This window comes from Rattus norvegicus, chromosome 17 (assembly GCF_036323735.1).
Source record: "Rattus norvegicus strain BN/NHsdMcwi chromosome 17, GRCr8, whole genome shotgun sequence".
Taxonomy (NCBI): Eukaryota; Metazoa; Chordata; class Mammalia; order Rodentia; family Muridae; genus Rattus; species Rattus norvegicus.
In genome coordinates, this window is record NC_086035.1 from 9610001 (window position 1) to 9625504 (window position 15504).

The window sequence follows — 15504 nt, forward strand, 5'->3', positions numbered from 1 at the left end:
CAATCTCCCTATTCCTTGAGCTTCTGAGAGAGTGAGAGCCCGGCTGGCACATCCTTTGCTTTCTCTCACCCTCTCAACCTTCCCCTCAGACTCTGATCTACTCTCACGCCAATGCTCCCCCAACGCCATCCCCTTGCTCCTGGGAACACCGTTTTTTCATTCTCTTCCCTCAGAACTCTAGATGGTCCATTCTCTTCTTCCACATAAGCCACCACCTGTAAGACCTCCTCCACTCATGTCCAAACATGTGACTCTCCCCCCCAGTGACACCCTTCTAATCCTGCCTTGCCCTTTTCTGTAGCCACCACCAGAACCTTACACAGCCAGACAATGCTGACTCTGTCTTCCACAGGGAGCAGGGAGGCGGGAGCAGGGTTTGTTGAGCTGCATGGTAGGCAGTGTTTGCAACAGTGCAACAGTTGAGGAGAGTGGCCGAGAGACGGGAAAGCGAGCCGCAACGTCTGCAGTCTCTGTTCCAGAGGTGGGCTTGTTCAGGCTCCCGACTCCGAGAGGAGGTCAGGAGAGGCCAGCCCTGGAGTGTGAAGTTTCCTCATGATTTGTTCACGCATCAATAACTTCAGAGACACAGCTACAGAACTCCTGCCCTGGAGAACGGGAAAACAGTTATCATGGCAGGAGAGGCTTCACCACACCTTACACTTACAAAAAAAAACCCTAGATGGCCAGGGTAGAGAATGCAGGAGCTGAGAGGAAGTCACCAGGATACGGAGCACCAAGAGGGAGGTGGCTTCCTTATAACCTTTGTAGGGGGCAAGAGCATGGAGTAAGCTTTGAACAGCAGGAGAGCCAAGGTGAGAGAAGCTGCTAGGAGGGGGACTGGAAGACCAGTGAGACTTGAGGAGAATGGAGCGGGATGCTAGGCAGCCTCCAGGAAGCAGAGGGCTAAGAAGGCAGGGGGTGAGTTGGGCAGGACAGTCCAGTCCCAGCTGAAGTTGGAGAACGGCTCCCTCCCCAATGTCGTTTTGCTTCTTCCCAGGCACAGGAATACTTGCAACAATTCAAGGTGACCATGACACAGCTGCAGCAGATCCAAGCCAGTCTTCTGTGTTCCATGGAGCAGGCGCTGAAGGGACAGGACAGTCCCGCTCCTTCTGTCCGGATGTTGCCCACATACGTGAGGTCCACACCACATGGCACCGGTGGGTAGCACAGACTCGGGTGGGAGGCCAGACATGGAGAATGTGCTCTGACTGGGGTGAAGAGGAAGGTTCCTTATCTCTGTCCACCGTCTCCGAGGCCCCTTTAACGGGGCTTCTCAGACTTTGGAAGCTTTTCTGGGAGGCAGGTAGGCCTTGTCAACTGTCTGTCTTTCTATGACCTGTTTGCTATGTAGAGCAAGGAGACTTCCTGGTGCTGGAGCTGGGGGCCACAGGAGCCTCACTACGTGTGTTGTGGGTAACACTGACGGGCACCAAGGAACACAGCGTGGAGACCAGGAGCCAGGAGTTTGTGATCCCTCAAGAGGTGATCCTAGGTGCTGGCCAGCAGGTGAGCAGTCCATGTGTATCCTCTGGGACTTGAGACTTGGTTGGCTGGCTGGGGCTCAGGTGGTCAGAGCTGAGCGCTCATCTCCTTCCCACAGCTCTTTGACTTTGCTGCCCGCTGCCTCTCTGAATTCCTGGATGCATACCCCGTGGAGAATCAGGGTCTGAAGCTTGGGTTTAATTTCTCTTTTCCTTGTCACCAGACAGGCTTGGACAAGGTGAGGTGGGGGGCACATGGGGGTCAGTGAGCAGGAAGAGACGACAGCCCTTGGGAGGGCCTCGGGGCAGAAAAATAACTCCGCTTTTATGCCCCCAGAGCACCCTCATTTCCTGGACAAAAGGTTTTAGGTGCAGTGGTGTGGAAGGCCAGGATGTGGTCCAGTTGCTAAGGGATGCCATTCAGAGGCAGGGGGTAAGTGAAGGTCAGGATGCTGGAGAGCTGCCCCTGCTGGCCTGGGCTTGACATCTGTAGGCTATGCCTGAGCTTCTGGAAGGTCCTGCTTTCTTCTCCTTTGCACGGCCTTTATATCTCTTGACCCTGGGGTTAATGTTGCTTCCATAGTAAGCTAAGAATGACTCCGATAAGATGATGCCCTGGGGGAGGGGCTGAAGAGGGGAACAGGACATGGGAAAAATAAAAACAAAACCAAAAAAGAAACCTGATCTTCATGCTCTAGAAGGGGAAGCATTCTAATAAAAGATTGCTCTCCCTTCCCCCTCCTGGCCCCTGTGACATTAACTCCAGTAGCAGCATAGGGTGCAGGGAAGGAGCGGCAGGCCTTGGGCCTGAGCTGCGCCTGCAGAAGTGCCTGCCAACGTGAGAGAAGTGCGCTTGTCAGAATCTCGACGACGCTCTAGAAGGGCAGGTCCTTCTGCGCTAAGCGCAATGTGCTGGCTAGAAGCCAGGTTGCAAGGCATACCTTGGGGTGCCAGGCCGGGGTGTGCCATGGAACCTTCTTCCTGGTCCTGTAGGGAGGAGCTCTCTGTGACCCTGAGAAGCTGAGTTGGGGGAGGGGGTGGAAGGAGAGCCCGGAGCACGGGACTGGCTCTGATTCCTCGTTCTCTCCATTGCCCAGACCTACAATATTGATGTGGTAGCCATGGTGAATGACACAGTGGGTACCATGATGGGCTGTGAGCTGGGCACCAGGCCATGTGAAGTCGGGCTTATTGTAGGTGAGCCAGGGGCCGTTTGGAATGAAGGGTGGTAGCTGCTTGGTGGGCAGGCTCTGATGGGGTCCCTCCTGCCAGACACTGGTACCAATGCCTGTTATATGGAGGAAGCGAGGCACGTGGCAGCTCTGGATGAGGACCGCGGCCGTACCTGTGTCAGCATCGAGTGGGGCTCCTTCTATGACGAAGAGGCCCTAGGGCCAGTACTGACCACCTTCGACGATGCCCTGGACCACGAGTCCCTGGTTCCTGGTGCTCAGAGGTGGTGGCCCGGCAGTGGTTTCCCTGACTCTGCTTTAGGCTGCCATATTACTGTTCTATCCCTGTTCTTCCTATCCTTCCGAGCTTGCCTTTGCCTTGGGAGGGTGGGTCCCAGGTCAGACTCAAAAAGAAAGGCCTCAGAGTGCTAGAACCCTGAGTTTTCAATCTCTGATCCTTCAAGTCAGCTCTGGCAGGATAGGAACAGCGGAGTAAAATGTCTACCTGCTTTCCTGGGTCCGCTTGCCTTTCTAAGCGGTCCCTGAGTGTAACCCAAATGGTTAGAAAGGCTAAACCCACTTGTCCTCTGGGAGGCCATTTGCCTCTGGAGTCCTCAGTCTGGGACCTCGAAGAAGATGATTTCTCTTTAAGGGTTCAAGTGGGCTGGGGGCTCAGGAAGGGCTTTGTCTAGTCACTCCTTCCGCCTGTAGGTTTGAGAAGATGATTGGTGGCCTTTACTTGGGTGAGCTGGTAAGGCTGGTGCTGGTCCACTTGTCCCAGCATGGGGTCCTCTTTGGTGGCTGCGCCTCTCCTGCGTTGCTGAGTCAAAACAGCATCCTCCTGGAACATGTGGCCAAAATGGAGGAGTACGTAAGGAGGGCTTGCGGCTTAGACAGGGGTAAGGGAGGGGAGTCTGTTTGGAAGAGGCTAAGGCCCTCTCCAAGGTAGTTGTGGGGCTTTGGCGGGATGGGGAGCTACTAAGTTCCCTAAGCCCCAGATCAGCACCCCATGTGTCTTCACCCTCCTCCCCGCAGCCCTGCCACTGGGATAGCCCACGTCCACACAGTCCTGCAGGGCTTGGGTCTGAGCCCTCAGGCCTCAGATGCTGAGCTCGTGCAGCGCGTGTGCATGGCTGTGTGCACGCGAGCTGCCCAGCTCTGTGCCTCTGCCCTGGCTGCAGTCCTATCCCGCCTCCAGCACAGCAGGGAGCAGCAGACACTGCACGTGGCCGTGGCCACTGGAGGGCGAGTGTTCGAATGGCACCCCAGGTATTCCGGGAATAGGATCTTATGTGAGCGGGTAGCATGGATGTGTGTGTTTTTATAATATACATCCAGAGGGCGTTCTGGTACCCCGTGTGCGAGCGAGTGGATGTGAATGGCAGAGTGAGAATTAGTCTAGGTTGTGGGATGCCAGGAGGCACGTAAAAAGAAAAAAAACGTTTCTTTTTATGCATGCCAGGGAGAGGGGCAGGGAGGGCAGTGGATGTATGGTTGGTACCAAGGAACAGGTTTAGGACTAATTTTTTTATTAAAAATTTTTAATAAAATTCTATTAAAACCCATGGCTCTCGCTGTATATGTAGGAGAGGATGACCTTATCTGGCATCAATTGGAGGGGAGGTTCTTGGTCCTGTGGAGGCTCAATACCCCAGCATAGGGGCATGCTAGGGCAGTGAAGCAGGAGTGGGTGGGTGGATGAGCATCCTCATAGAGGTGGGGGTGGGGTGGGGTGGGGTTGGCGGAGGGGAACCGGGAAGGGGGCAACATTTGGAATGTAAATAAGTACGATAACTAATAAAAAATAAAATTTAAAATGATAAATGATAAATTTTAAATAGCGCTCAGATGCCAAGCCGAGCGCACCTGGTGTGTTTGCCTAGGTTCCTCTGCATCCTAAAGGAGACGGTAATGCTCTTGGCCCCAGAGTGTGATGTCTCCTTCATCCCCTCTGTGGATGGTGGTGGCCGGGGTGTGGCAATGGTGACTGCTGTGGCAGCCCGCCTGGCTACCCACAGGCGCATCCTGGAAGAGACCCTGGCACCATTTCAGCTGAGCTTGGAGCAGCTGACAGCGGTGCAGGCACAAATGCGGGAAGCCATGATCAGGGGGCTTCAAGGAGAGAGCTCCTCCCTCCGCATGCTGCCCACTTACGTCCGAGCAACGCCCGATGGCAGCGGTGAGCTCGTGGCCTGAGAGTGGGCCTGGGGTGTGGGCCCCTGTGAGTTACAGGGTGTTGTGGGGCTGGAGCCGCCATTTTCCTCCTGGTATCGAGTGCCTCTGTCCCACAGAACGAGGTGACTTCCTGGCTTTGGACCTAGGGGGCACCAACTTCCGTGTCCTGTTGGTACGCGTGGCCGAGGGCAGTGTTCAGATCACCAACCAGGTCTACTCTATTCCTGAGTATGTAGCCCAGGGCTCTGGACAGAAGGTACTCACAGTTCGGGTCTTGCCGTCAGAGGTGGAGAAGGCGGGAGAGAGTCCATCCCCTGACATGCCCTCTCCCGCAGCTCTTTGATCATATTGTGGACTGCATCGTGGACTTCCAGAAGAGGCAAGGCCTTAGCGGACAGAGCCTACCCCTGGGTTTCACCTTCTCTTTTCCTTGCAAGCAGCTTGGCCTGGACCAGGTAAGAATTAAGTTCAAGAAGTGATTCCCAAGGGCCTACGTATGATCTATGTGTCCTTTAAGAGCGGGCGGGAGGCCAAGGAGAAGTCTGAGTAAGGGGGAGCAGCGTTGCTGAGCTGCACGATATGCAATCCTGGCAATCCCTGAAGAGGCTGTGCCCGTGTCTGGCTAGGAGGCATTTGAGACGGCACTGGCCTAGGTTGGTGCTGACCTGAAGATACATTGCCTAGTTCCACCATGCCCCTGGTGTTGCACCATGGTGTTCAGCCTTCAGGGAGCAGCATTCGTCCTTTTCTCCAGAAGAGACTTGAGGTCACATGCTTCTTCCCTTCTGAGCTTGACACAGTGCTGTGTGCCTAATCTAGGTGGCAGAGTGATAGTCATGTCAAACCTACTCAAGGCTCATCACGTCCTTTAACACGTATAGCCGGCCTCTCAAGCATACCCCAGAGTCCGGCATAGAAACCCCTATCTTAGGCCTCTTGTCCAAGCTTCCAGGAAACTCAACATCTCTAGTTCGTCTGGAAGCATCTCATGTTGAGGAGCCTGTCTGCTGCCTTTGAAGACCTCTGCTCTCTCCTTGGCTGTCTTACGGCCACCACAGTCTGCAGCTATCCACCGGCCTGTGTGTATCATTTTTACCCTGTGCTCCTGTCCTGACTTCTACGGACCACAGCTGCTTTCTCTGCTGTCTTTCACACCGTGGTCTGGGTGGTGTTGCAGCTTTTTCTCTCTTTCTAGTCTGTTTGGGTACAGGTAAAGCACACTCACTTCCATTAACTGTTCTTCACAAGACACAAGAAGTGTGTCTCAGCGTACAAATCTGTGGCCTAATTGACTTTTTTTTTTTTTTTGTAACTGAATATAACTTGTGTGTTGAGCCCATTTTCTTGCTGGGGATTTAGTTCAGTCCTTGAACACTTGTCTGTGGGAGTTCCTGCCCAGTGCTGCATTCCTTTGACAGCTGGGGTCAATTCCCACCCTTCTCCCCTCTCCCTTAGAAGTACACGAGGAAACAGTGTAGCCCTTTCCCAGGTGCACTTCCCCCCCTTGTTTCTAATCCAGCTGCTCACAATAAAAATGTGTCTGTCGCACCCCATCCCATCCTGCCCGGGTCTCTGCCTTTGCTGCTCACGCTTTACCTTCCTGGAACAACTGCCCAGTCTCACACTGAGATGGCTGTGCCTAACGCTGAGAATCCCTCCCTTCCTAGTGACTCTTTCTTTGAAAGGGTGGGATCTGCTGACATTTGAGCCTCTAAAGGTTCCCCATCTTTCCTCTTTCCTACATGCAGCAAACATTCTACCAGCTCTGTTCCTTCCTACCCAGTTACAAAGGGCCCTTCTTTCTAGGCAAACGTCTTAAAACAGCTGGACTCTCAGACCCCCCGAGCACTCTAGGACTAATAATGGGGAACATAGGTCGAATCCTTATTAATAGGTTTCTTCACACCAAAAGCTTCCCAGGGACTTGAGAGGCGCAGAGAGCAAGGCCTTCAACCCTCTGTGGGAAGGGTAGAGATGGTGTGCTTCTGATGGGATACGGAGTTTGGGAGGCAGAGTGACATTTCTGTCTGCTTAATCCCATCCCAGGGCATCCTCCTCAACTGGACTAAGGGGTTCAATGCATCAGGCTGCGAGGGCCAAGATGTTGTGTATTTATTACGGGAAGCCATTAGGCGCAGACAGGTAGGAATCTACCTCCAGGGGTGCTTTGGGGGCTGTGACAGGCCTGGAGGGGAGCAAAGTATCATTCTCTTCCTTGAGGGGAGCAAAGGGGTTCTCTATAATAGAGACCTCTGAGTCCAGTACTGGTTACCATGGCAACTATGTTGCCCGGCAACTAGCAGCATCCGTTTGCATGCAGGCAGTGGAGCTGAATGTGGTTGCCATTGTCAATGACACGGTGGGGACCATGATGTCCTGTGGCTATGATGATCCCTGTTGTGAGATGGGCCTCATTGTCGGTAAGGAGGGTCTTGCCCTTTCTGCTCCTAGTGTCTGATAATTCATTGCCTTTTGTTAATTCCTGAGGTTGGATCTTTCTCTGACCTTGGGGATATGGGATTCTTTCTGTATGACCCAATTGAGTTCTGGGCCATAGCACTGAGCTAGGAGTCTGAACTGGGGCGTTTAGTCCAATTTAACTATTAAGCCATTGAATCTTTCTGAGCCTCAGTTTTCCCATTTGGTAAATGCATCTCTGTGAGACTGGCTATGGTGTTCCCATCTGTCTGACCTTGGGTAACTCACTAGAGTCTGATCCTTCACCTCAAGGTATGACATGGCGGTGCCTATGTCAAGAGGTTAAGAGAACAGAATGAAGGGTTGGGGATTTGGCTCAGTGGTAGAGCGCTTGCCTAGGAAGCTCAAGGTCCTGGGTTCGGTCCCCAGCCCCGGGGGAAAAACAAAAAAAGAACAGAATGAGAAGGGGCCCTTGTGTAGTACACTGCCTGGGTCATGGTGTATACTCAGTGTTTGAAATGGGAGGGCATGGCTGGTCAGTGACTCGTGAGGGTTCTTTAGATGTCAAGAGTCTAAGACATCGGCACGCTCTTACCCTGGGGCTACCCGGTGTCTGGATAAAGGGGCCAGAAGACACAGAAAGGAAAAGGAGCTCTACCTTCTCAGAACTGAACATCCAGAGGGGATTAAGCCTGGAACAGCCTGTGGCACTTACAGCTAACTCTGACTGCACACACAAGGGCAGACAGGCTAAGATCAGACAGGAATTAGTCCTGAACAAGTGGGAGATGATGCTTTAAAGGAGGCTTCTTTTAGAGCACTTGGTGGCCTGTCACGGATGGGAGACTTTTGAACACAGGCTCTGATTCTAGTAGGTGCATAGGAGAGGTGTAAACTATTAGAGAAATCCCAGGTGGGGCTATCAAGGGGCTCACGACTCAGAGCTGGAAATGCGCAGAGAGGAGGGGGTGTCTCTTCCTCTCTGTTTCTCGTATATCCCTTCCTCTGTGTAGCTTTTCTGAGTCTTGTAGGCAAAAAGCCTCCTGTGCCCCAGTGCTCTCACGATGCTCTTGTTTTTGTTTCTATGAGGACCTGTGGAAGTAACTTCAGAGAAAGCCATCCACTGCCTAACTTCTGGCTAGACAGTGGGGGAATCCTTGTGTCAGTGTTCTGTCTCCTCGGCTCCTGGCCCACTCCTGTCATTTTGATTAAAGGCACGCTGAGCAATCAGGAAACTTCTGCATCTTCCCAGCATTAGAGTGGAGTCACACGCATCCCCCTGGGAATGACCTGGTCGATGGCAGCAGAGGAGCCCTTTTGGATAGCATGGGAGACGCACTGATGTTGGCTCCGGGAGGGAGTGCAGAGGAAGTTCTGAGGCTTTGGCACTGATAATATCAGAGAGGGAGGCCAGGAGCAGGGGCTGGTTTTGAATGTGGGGAGATAAGAGAAAGGGTCTGATTTTGTTGTTTTGATGTGGGAATGACCATAAGGGCTTCGCATCCATAAGCAGCCCCAATCCCTTGATCCTGGCCTGTCTGTAGGAACCGGTACCAACGCCTGCTATATGGAAGAACTCCGGAATGTGGCGAGTGTGCCCGGGGACTCGGGCCACATGTGTATCAACATGGAGTGGGGTGCCTTTGGGGATGACGGCTCACTGAGCATGCTCGGCACCTGCTTTGATGCTAGCGTGGACCAGGCATCCATCAACCCAGGCAAACAGAGGTATGGTTTAGGCCCAGGCCGTGGTGGACTGGGCTGGGGAGAAAGGCTAATGGGGTCCTCTGTTGCATGGGCCTGCACACACCTGCCTTCAAACAGGTTTGAGAAAATGATCAGCGGAATGTACCTGGGGGAGATCGTCCGCCATATCCTCCTGCACTTAACCAGTCTTGGAGTTCTCTTCCGGGGCCAGAAGACGCAATGCCTTCAGACCAGGGACATCTTTAAGACCAAGTTTCTCTCCGAGATTGAGAGGTACCTGCGTGGCAAGGCAGTTTGTTTCTGGGGGGGGGGGGGAGTATGATGGATGCCTCTGGTTCCCTTACTCCGGAGGAGGAAATAGGAGAAACCTTGAGAGAAAGAGTGAGGGAGTCAATTCTCTATTCTGTTCTTTCCTGGCCCCAGTGACAGCCTGGCCCTGCGTCAGGTCCGAGCCATCCTGGAGGACCTGGGGCTGACTCTGACGTCTGATGATGCCTTGATGGTCCTAGAGGTGTGCCAGGCTGTGTCCCGCAGGGCCGCCCAACTCTGCGGGGCAGGTGTGGCTGCAGTGGTGGAAAAGATACGGGAGAACCGGGGCCTGCAGGAGCTGACAGTGTCTGTGGGAGTGGATGGGACGCTCTACAAGCTACATCCCCAGTGAGTCTGGGTAGGTGGGTTGGGGTGGGAAGCATGGCCAGGGGGGCCTGGCTGGGCTCACCTCAGCCCCTTCCCTCACAGCTTCTCCAGGCTGGTGTCAGTGACAGTTCGGAAGCTAGCCCCTCAGTGCACAGTCACCTTTTTGCAATCGGAGGATGGGTCTGGGAAAGGGGCAGCGTTGGTCACTGCTGTCGCTTGCCGCCTGACCCAGATGGCCTGCGTTTGAGGAAAATCTCCAAAGAGCAATTGGGATCTCCCTGGACTAAGGATTCAGCCCACACGGACCCTCTGGCGGGCCCAGCCACCCACAACTCCCAAAGAAACCCACGGGTGGTGCCCTCATAACTGTCCGCCCACACCCAATGGCTTTCTGAGAGAAGCACCACTCTGGTTAGCAATATATATATATAATTTATTTACATTCACATCCGCTAAAATCCCTACGTGCCCCGGCAGCCGGGCTGTGTACATAAGGCCAAGTGTAAGTGCACGGGTGCACTTAAGACAGAGTCAGGACACAAGCATCACACAACAGGCCCCACACAGGGGCACTGGCCAGCCCCGGGGACTGGCATGCCACAGCACACACACCTGCCACTGCCCAGCCTGGGACTCCCATTGCATATTCACACGCCCCGCTGGGCGGGGCACCTCGAGGCCAGGGGGGTCGGGGAAAGGATCAGGGAGGAGCCGTCAGGTGTCCCCGGTTGGGTGGGAGGGAGAAGGGCAGCATGTGAGAGGCAGATGTGTGCCGACACCCCGGGCGTGAGAGACGTGAACGGCCTCCAGGTGCACAGCATGAGATGTGTGTCGTGGGGGAGGGTCCTGTATGACCTGGGAGGGGGGGTCCGTGTGAGATGAGCACACAAGGCATGCATGAACACACGCCTGTGTGGTGATCGTGTGTGCCTGAATCCAAGGGCCAGCCCCTGTCCAGCTGGGACCCTTAGTCCCCCAGGCTTGAAGCCAGGCCCCTCAAATATACCCCTACCCAGCAGGCACGGAAATGTTTGCATAAGGCCCACCTCAGGCAGGAGCTCTGGGGGCCGTGTCCCAAGCCCAGCATGTGTGTGCATGCTGTGTGTATGCGGGGCCCCTGGCAAGGGACAGGAGGAGAGGTAGCATCACACGCATATACACACACACACAGATGGGCTGGCGAGGCTCAGCCCAGGCTCCAGGCACTGTCTACTCTGGGCCCTGGGACCAGGGCAGAGTGAGAGCAGGTGGCTAGACCAACCTGGCCGGGCAGGCCATGGAGGGATGGAGTTTGGGCAGGGTCTGAAGGACCAGCATCGAGGGACAACTTCAGCCAGGAGGGGGCCTGTCCAAGCAGCTCTCCCCGGGTGTGGGGGAAGGGCCCCTGTCTGGCTTTTGCCTGTCCCTGGCAGGTGTCAAAGCTGGTGAGAATGTAGGCATTACCGGCCTGGCTGGTCTCAACACTCGGCCTCCGACACCGTGAAGAGGCCAGCATCTGGTTGGCCCAGTCCGGCCACAGCTGCTGCCAGCTGGCCGAGGTTGCCGTTGGGGAAGTGCCGTGCCTCCCATAGGTTGAGGATCATGGCTGTAGGGCTGGGCTTGGAGGCAAAGAAGCTAAGATGGCTGGAGAAAAGACACAGTCTGTCAGCAGCCTGGCCTCACTCCAGGCTGCCCTCAGATACCCTAGCGGTTGGGGCGCAGAGACTGTAAACCTCCCGGCTGCCTCACTTGCTCAGCCAGCGTCCCTCTGCCTAGCGCCACCCACCTGTCCAGGTGAAGTTTCTGGGCTAGAGTTCTCCAGTCGGCGCCCCGGCTGCAGGGTGGGTCCAGACTGGCGATGATCTTTTGCCGAATGAGGAAGGGGATCTTGAAGGCACTGGGGCCCACCAGGGCTGGGACCCCCCCTTCACTCTCCAGAGCCAACAATTCAGCAAACCTTGTGTCCTGTGTTACGGGACATATGTAATGGGTGCCAGTTAGAACTCTGGCCACTGCCGCCTCGGCGGGGGGAGTTTCCAGACGATGGGGGCGGCAGGAGCGCTGGGTGTCCACTCCCTTGTGCACCAGGGCCCTGCTCATTGGATCTCAGAGGTGTAGTGACCTGGCCACAGTCGGCGACAGAGACAGTCTTCCTGCTCTGCTGACCATCCACGTTCACCGTTCTCACCTCAGTGCCTGCTGCCCCAAATGCCTTCTCCCACCCTCTCTGTCAGATTCTTGCTCCTGCTTATCCATTAGGGCCCAGTGCAAAGTCCATTACTGGGGAAGTGCTCCAGAGCCTTAGGACAACTCTACCTCCTCCCACTCCCCATATTGCATTTGCACCTCTGTCCCCAGACACTTGGAAGAAGCTACAAGGGGCAGGGCGAGTAGGGCTGGTCGCTACGCCCAGAGGTAGAGCTTTTCTGGGATGGTCGGTACTGGGGGCCCAGCACCATTTTGCCCACCTTAGTGATGTTGAAGTTGATGTTGAAGCTCTGCCCATCTCCCTCCACCTGCCACACCCACACCTTGCAGGCCAGGTCGCTGGTGCTGGCGTTGATGCGCTCCAGGGTGAAGGTGCAGTGCAGATACTGCTGGGTGCCGTTCCAGATGTGGTAAAAAGGGATCTCCTGTGGAGAGGGGCAAAGAGGAGGCATCAAGGGGGCCCCAGCACCAGTCTCTCCAACCCCCGGAGCTGTGGGCGTGGGCCTCACCTGGTAGCTGACAAGTAGCTTGCTCTTCCACAGGGAGCTGGGCACGTCGTGGATGGAGAGACGTAGGTTGTGGTAACTGTCTTTGAAGTGCAGGACGCGAGGCTCCTGGATCAGCTGTCCACCTAGCTGCTTCTCCAGCTGCACCACCTCCTGCAGTGCCCGGGGTGGTAAGCAAGGCCTGACAGTAGGAGTAACCCTCCCTGTTGCCCCCCTGGGACGAGGCAGGTGGATGCTTAGGGCTGGGTGGTCTGCCCACAGGGCTGTGTGTGGCAGTACCTTGAGAGCGTCGTGGGTGTCGTGTAGGCAGTACACTCGGATGTTGTACTCAAGGGACGTACAGGCCACGGGAGCAAACAGAAGGAGCCTGAGGCGCTTGGTGGCAGCCACGCTGAGGGCCTCTCCTACCAGGGCAAAGCGGCCCAGCTGCTCCGTGAAGACATAGCAGGCCCCGGCCTCCAGCTGGCAGTAGTAGAGGTGGGAAGGTGACTCCTCACCAAGGTGCAGCACATCCTGTGGGCGGGGCCTCATGGGTCAGTTCCTAACCAACTTGTGAGTCCCCAGAGTCTTCAGGCCACCCTCAGCTCTAAGAAGCGGCCAGGGTTTTAGGGAGACTCCGCCATGCCCACTGTGGGCCAGTGTTTTGGTTGGGTGGCCTCGGATGCTCTTCCCCTACCTACCTCCCAACTGCCCTCGCAGGACTGCTTTTTGAGGCGCAGACTCCAGCTGTCAGGGCTGGGCTCTCCACAGTGGTCCATTGCAAGGATGACTGGCCGGGTGAGCAGGACTCCTGGGGGCCCACAGCTAACGACTGGACTCAGCAGGGTCTGACAGCCAGCTAGGGGCAACCTCAAGTGGGGAAACATGGGCGGAGAGGGAAAGGCGTCAGTGGCCAGTCCTAGAGACCGTGGGGCTAGGAGTCGGGCTCTACGTGGGGTGGGTGACACCCTTAGGACAGGAGCTGCAAAGCAGGGTGAGCTTAAGTGTGCCTCACGCCCTGTGCCCCCTCAGGCCTGGTCAGAGCAGTTGCTGGGCTGGGGTGGGGGGTGTTCCAGCGATGGGACAGCAGGCAGTGCCCTCCCAGCCCCCACCCCTCAATCCCCCACCACGGCAGGGCAGGGCACACACCTCACGTCTTCTGGCTTGTGCAGTGTGAGGTAGATCTCGTAGATCTTTCCTCGGGGGATGGCATCCGGGGGTATGAGGAGGCTGATCCCTGTAACGGCAGAGGGGGTCCTGGCTTACGGCTACACATACCTGACACCCCAGGAACTAGCTGGACGCACGAGTTTCCTCTTTAGTTACCCTTGTCTGGGGACAGAGGTGCTTCAAGGACTGCCATGCCGTCCCACCACCCACATAGGCACGACTCTGAGGCAACCCAGCCGGAAGCATAAGTAGGGCAGAAGACTCCAAGGATGCTCACCCCACCTCCTGTTATGTTATTTGGGACCAGGGCATTTTCTGCTTAAAACCTTCCCCATCTTCCAGGCCTGCCATGTAAGGCCCATGACCATCGTCCCCGTGGTCCCTCTGTCCAGCTGTGCTACATTCAGCGGAACAGGCCCCTTGTTCCTCCTCCATCAGTCCTGTCCTCTCTAGGAACTGGTCCCTTCCTGTCACTGTCTCCATCCTTGCAGGTAGGGACGGGTCTATAACAGCCCTCAGGGGCCAAGATCTACGGCTCCAAGGTCTTCCTGGTCTGTTGACATGCCTCTGCCCCAGGAGCGGTCCCAGTGTGTGGAGAAAGGGGAGTTTTGTGTTGGAAACAGCAAGGACAGGGCTGAGAAATAACGGGGAGCAGCATTGAGGTCCCCGCTCTAAGGACAGGAAGCCTCCATACCAGGAAGGGCCTCTCAGCTCATACAGGAAAAGGGGAGACAATCAGGGACTTTCCCCTAAAGCAGACAGATGTAGCTTCAGGACATGCAGGGCTGGACTCGCAGGCCCTTCAAGGACTATGTAAGGACGCCATACTCCACAAACACACAGTGACGGTTCCATAGGATTATGGTCCTCCTGACACTGGAGCTGCTGGGTGGTGTAAGTGTGCTCTGGGGAGTTTCCCTATTGGTGTCTTACCATTGAGGGATGTGTGACTGCTTCACAGAAACCCTGAAGAGGGAATCTAGTGACCACGTGCTTGCAACTCTTGCTTCCCTCACTAACCTGTGCTGACCGTAGAACCTGATGCCCCTTGTGTTGGTGACAGCCACACACATCTTGGTGTGAATTCTGGCTGGAGGGGGAGTATTCAAACTGGAGTCCTCACGCTGGGCACTCGGAAAGCAGAGAGGGGAAAAGGCACTAGCTCTCTCAGTCCAGCAACAACAGAGAGGAACATGGGGCAGAACCGGCAGCTGCCCACACTGCAGGGGCCACTGAGTACCCACCGTCTGTCTGCCTTTTTGTTACAGCTGACAGGGACTAACTCACCTCACTGAGCTGTGAGGACTTCTCATACCCTGTCCTGAGGGGTGTATGAGGCACAGACAGCAACAACCACAAGCCAGGAGGAAAGGTAGAGAGACCCTTATGAGCCAGGGACAGTGTCGTGTGTTCAGGTGCCAAGGATCTGTAGTAGCTGTCACATACAGAAGTGCGTGTAGGAGGGGAAAGCACACAGCAGCTAGCCAGCAGGGGGTAGGTTGTATTAGCTGTGTAGAGAGCTTTGTAGAGGGCTTTGTAGAGAGCTTTGTAGAGAGCAAACCACCCTTAGAAGGAATTGAGTTGGGCAGGGGCATAATCAACTCTAGATTCATTCATTAAATGTGTAGGAGCCCAGGACGAGGTAAGAGATGTGCTAGTCTGGGTGTGGTGCCCCATCAGGGCAAGAAGAGGAGCAGGAGGAGGCCTGACATCAAGTGGCGAGGGTGGGCATAGAAAGAGCAGGAGCCCAAGGTGACCCCAGGCCAGTTTCTAGCTTAGGCAGCAACACTGTGCTAACAACGGTGAGCTGGGGAAAGCCAGGGAGGAGGTGGCTGTGGAAAGGGTGGGAGACGGTTCTGTTTTAGGCACAAAGACTCTGAGGTGCTGTGAGACATCCAGATGGAGCTGCCCAAGAGGCAGCTGACTGTAGAGTTCGAGTGCCTGGGAGAACTGGGGGGCTGGGATGGAGGAGTAGGTGAGATCACTCAGAGAGAAATGGCACAGGGTGGTGGCGGCGGCTGGTGGTGGGGATCCCTGAGGAACGCCTATACCAGAACAGCCAGTTGAGGG

The 15504-nt window shown here is 55.5% G+C and overlaps 2 protein-coding genes across 8 annotated transcripts in view; one reads left to right on the plus strand and one right to left on the minus strand.

Annotated features, from left to right (window-relative positions):
- Positions 1 to 10038, plus strand: part of Hk3 (hexokinase 3) — a 17920-nt gene extending 7882 nt beyond the window's left edge. For 3 of the 5 annotated variants that reach the window (XM_006253603.5, XM_063276075.1, XM_039095373.2), the window contains exons 3-19: positions 998 to 1160; positions 1355 to 1509; positions 1604 to 1723; positions 1822 to 1917; positions 2582 to 2681; positions 2757 to 2940; positions 3368 to 3523; positions 3692 to 3925; positions 4540 to 4835; positions 4948 to 5087; positions 5167 to 5286; positions 6878 to 6973; positions 7152 to 7251; positions 8794 to 8977; positions 9074 to 9229; positions 9380 to 9613; positions 9695 to 10038. In XM_006253603.5, the coding sequence (XP_006253665.1) occupies positions 998 to 1160; positions 1355 to 1509; positions 1604 to 1723; positions 1822 to 1917; positions 2582 to 2681; positions 2757 to 2940; positions 3368 to 3523; positions 3692 to 3925; positions 4540 to 4835; positions 4948 to 5087; positions 5167 to 5286; positions 6878 to 6973; positions 7152 to 7251; positions 8794 to 8977; positions 9074 to 9229; positions 9380 to 9613; positions 9695 to 9839 (2679 nt within the window). In that variant the 3' untranslated portion in view covers positions 9840 to 10038. 5 annotated transcript variants of the gene reach the window in all.
- The window catches only part of Unc5a (unc-5 netrin receptor A), a 55790-nt gene continuing 50290 nt past the window's right edge, over positions 10005 to 15504 (minus strand). For 2 of the 3 annotated variants that reach the window (XM_008771505.3, NM_022206.2), the window contains 7 exons: positions 13414 to 13501; positions 12966 to 13134; positions 12565 to 12798; positions 12289 to 12438; positions 12040 to 12204; positions 11358 to 11536; positions 10005 to 11215 (listed from right to left, as the gene is read on the minus strand). In XM_008771505.3, coding sequence (XP_008769727.1) covers positions 11050 to 11215; positions 11358 to 11536; positions 12040 to 12204; positions 12289 to 12438; positions 12565 to 12798; positions 12966 to 13134; positions 13414 to 13501 — 1151 coding nt within the window. In that variant the 3' untranslated portion in view covers positions 10005 to 11049. Of the gene's footprint in view, positions 11216 to 11357; positions 11537 to 12039; positions 12205 to 12288; positions 12439 to 12564; positions 12799 to 12965; positions 13135 to 13413; positions 13502 to 15504 lie in introns of those variants that run through there. The other variant, XR_005495326.2, reaches the window with a different exon arrangement.